This window comes from Pseudomyrmex gracilis, unplaced genomic scaffold (genome assembly GCF_002006095.1).
Source record: "Pseudomyrmex gracilis isolate BER0280 unplaced genomic scaffold, ASM200609v1 scaffold_88, whole genome shotgun sequence".
Taxonomy (NCBI): Eukaryota; Metazoa; Arthropoda; class Insecta; order Hymenoptera; family Formicidae; genus Pseudomyrmex; species Pseudomyrmex gracilis.
Window position 1 is genome coordinate 2,494 of NW_018020672.1, and position 1,884 is coordinate 4,377.

The 1,884-nt window shown below is 30.6% G+C and overlaps 1 protein-coding gene across 1 annotated transcript in view; it reads left to right on the forward strand.

The window, feature by feature from the left end:
- Positions 1–391: 391 nt before the first annotated feature.
- Positions 392–1,884, forward strand: part of LOC109855391 (12 kDa FK506-binding protein) — a 2,850-nt gene continuing 1,357 nt past the window's right edge. Inside the window, exons 1-2 of the mRNA XM_020429606.1 lie at positions 392–656; positions 1,048–1,095. Of these exons, the coding sequence (XP_020285195.1) occupies positions 620–656; positions 1,048–1,095 (85 nt within the window). The 5' untranslated portion in view covers positions 392–619. The remainder of the gene's footprint in view (positions 657–1,047; positions 1,096–1,884) is intronic.

Sequence of the window (1,884 nt, forward strand, 5' to 3'; positions counted from 1 at the left end):
TCTAAAAATGTAACTAGATAAAGTTAAAATTATTTAACTTTTTAACTTTTTAACTTAACTTTTATCTTTTTAACTAGACACTACCCAACCTTGTTTATATGTAATTAACTCATGTTTTCTAATGTTTCAAATAAAATATTTATATATTTATATATATTTGTATTAACTTTATTTTTTCTTTGTATATTATTACACCTAGTGTAATTTAGCGTTACACTTTATAAATATATGATTTACAATATTTTTTGTTTTTTATTTTGACATCGAAAAGTAATTACTGCAACTCTATGTTTGAATATCCCGCACAATTTTGGCCAAAAATGTGATTGGCTGTCCCCACCACGTTGCCGTCTCTATGCGCAATAACTCACCTGTATACTTACACCATGCTACCAAGTGTTCAGAATCTGGCATCTCTGCCTCTAGCCAACATCACACCGAACCGAACCGAACGGCGTACTGGAGCGGCATCGTTTTCCGAAGCGCAGTGGCCTTTTATGTGAATTCCGCTAATTAGTCCGAACGAGTCAATAAAACCCACCGAGACTTTCGCTGAGACCTCGCCGTTTCGGAGAGTGAGACTTTTTCGCCGCTTTACTTAGAAGAAAAATACTTAGTCATGGGTGTGGATGTCGAAGTTCTAAGTTCTGGAGACGGTATATAATTATATGTATATTATTTTTTCATGCGGCCTTGCCGCATCTTCCTACTTTGTGGAGGTAGCTCTCTGCGTATTTCCGTCGGTTTTGAAAGGTTTCGTTACACGCGTGTCGCCGTTTTGACGCTCCGATAATGTAACGTTTCCTAATACGTATATGTTCGTAACGTGTTCTTCGTAGCAACATGAACGAGTAAGCATAGCCTACTTACCGGTATTTCAGTATACAACGATTTGTCGAGACGGAGTTAGACCCGAAGTAAACTCGACAACGACGACAAAGCAATGTCTTTTTATTTATATGATTGTAAAAATTCAAAGTAGTAATACATAAAAAAAATTTAGTTAAATTATTGAATATTATTTTAATCATATTTTTATATATATAGGTCAAACCTACCCGAAGACTGGACAAACAGTGGTTGTACATTATACAGGTAAATTTTTTTGTACAATTTATCTATTGTATGTAATGTATAGTTTTATAAGCAATTATATTGTTAATTTTTTATTGTTTTTATAAATTATATATTAACACCTTGACGCCGGGCCCTTTTGAANCAGACTTTACGCGGAACCGGGGAAAATTCGTGAAATTTCGGGCAATTGCAATATTTTAGAAAAACTGTTATAACTTTTGAACCACTAAATATTTTTCAATGAAATTTTGAAGAAACAGAGAGATTACTTTTTTGCATAAGAATTGATACTTTTTAACTTGCAATTATTAGAAATTTTCAACTTTTTTATTTATAAAGTAAAACATTTGGCAAACGCACTTGCGCGAAATTTAATATTATTAAAGTTAGTATTTGTATATGTATATTTTATTTACATATTTATTTATAACATTAATCGTAATATTTCTATATATATATAATATATATATGTTACTTTATTATTTATTATATATAATATATATTGTGTATATATATATATATATATCTAAATATATATATATGTATATATGCTAGAAAACAATCTATAAAAATAGAAATTTAACTTTTCTTTTGCGAAAACTGTTGAGAAGTGAAAAACTTTCCTGGAGAAACATATACGAGTTACAAAAACCTAGAGAAGACTGAAAGGTGTGCTTATTTATTGCTCTAGCATAAACATACATAACATTGTATGTGGCAAAACGTCGAATTCTTATTTTATTTTGCTTTTACATAATCACAATTCAAGTATCGGCAGCAGAGCAAGGCGTTGAAGTTGTATCTTAT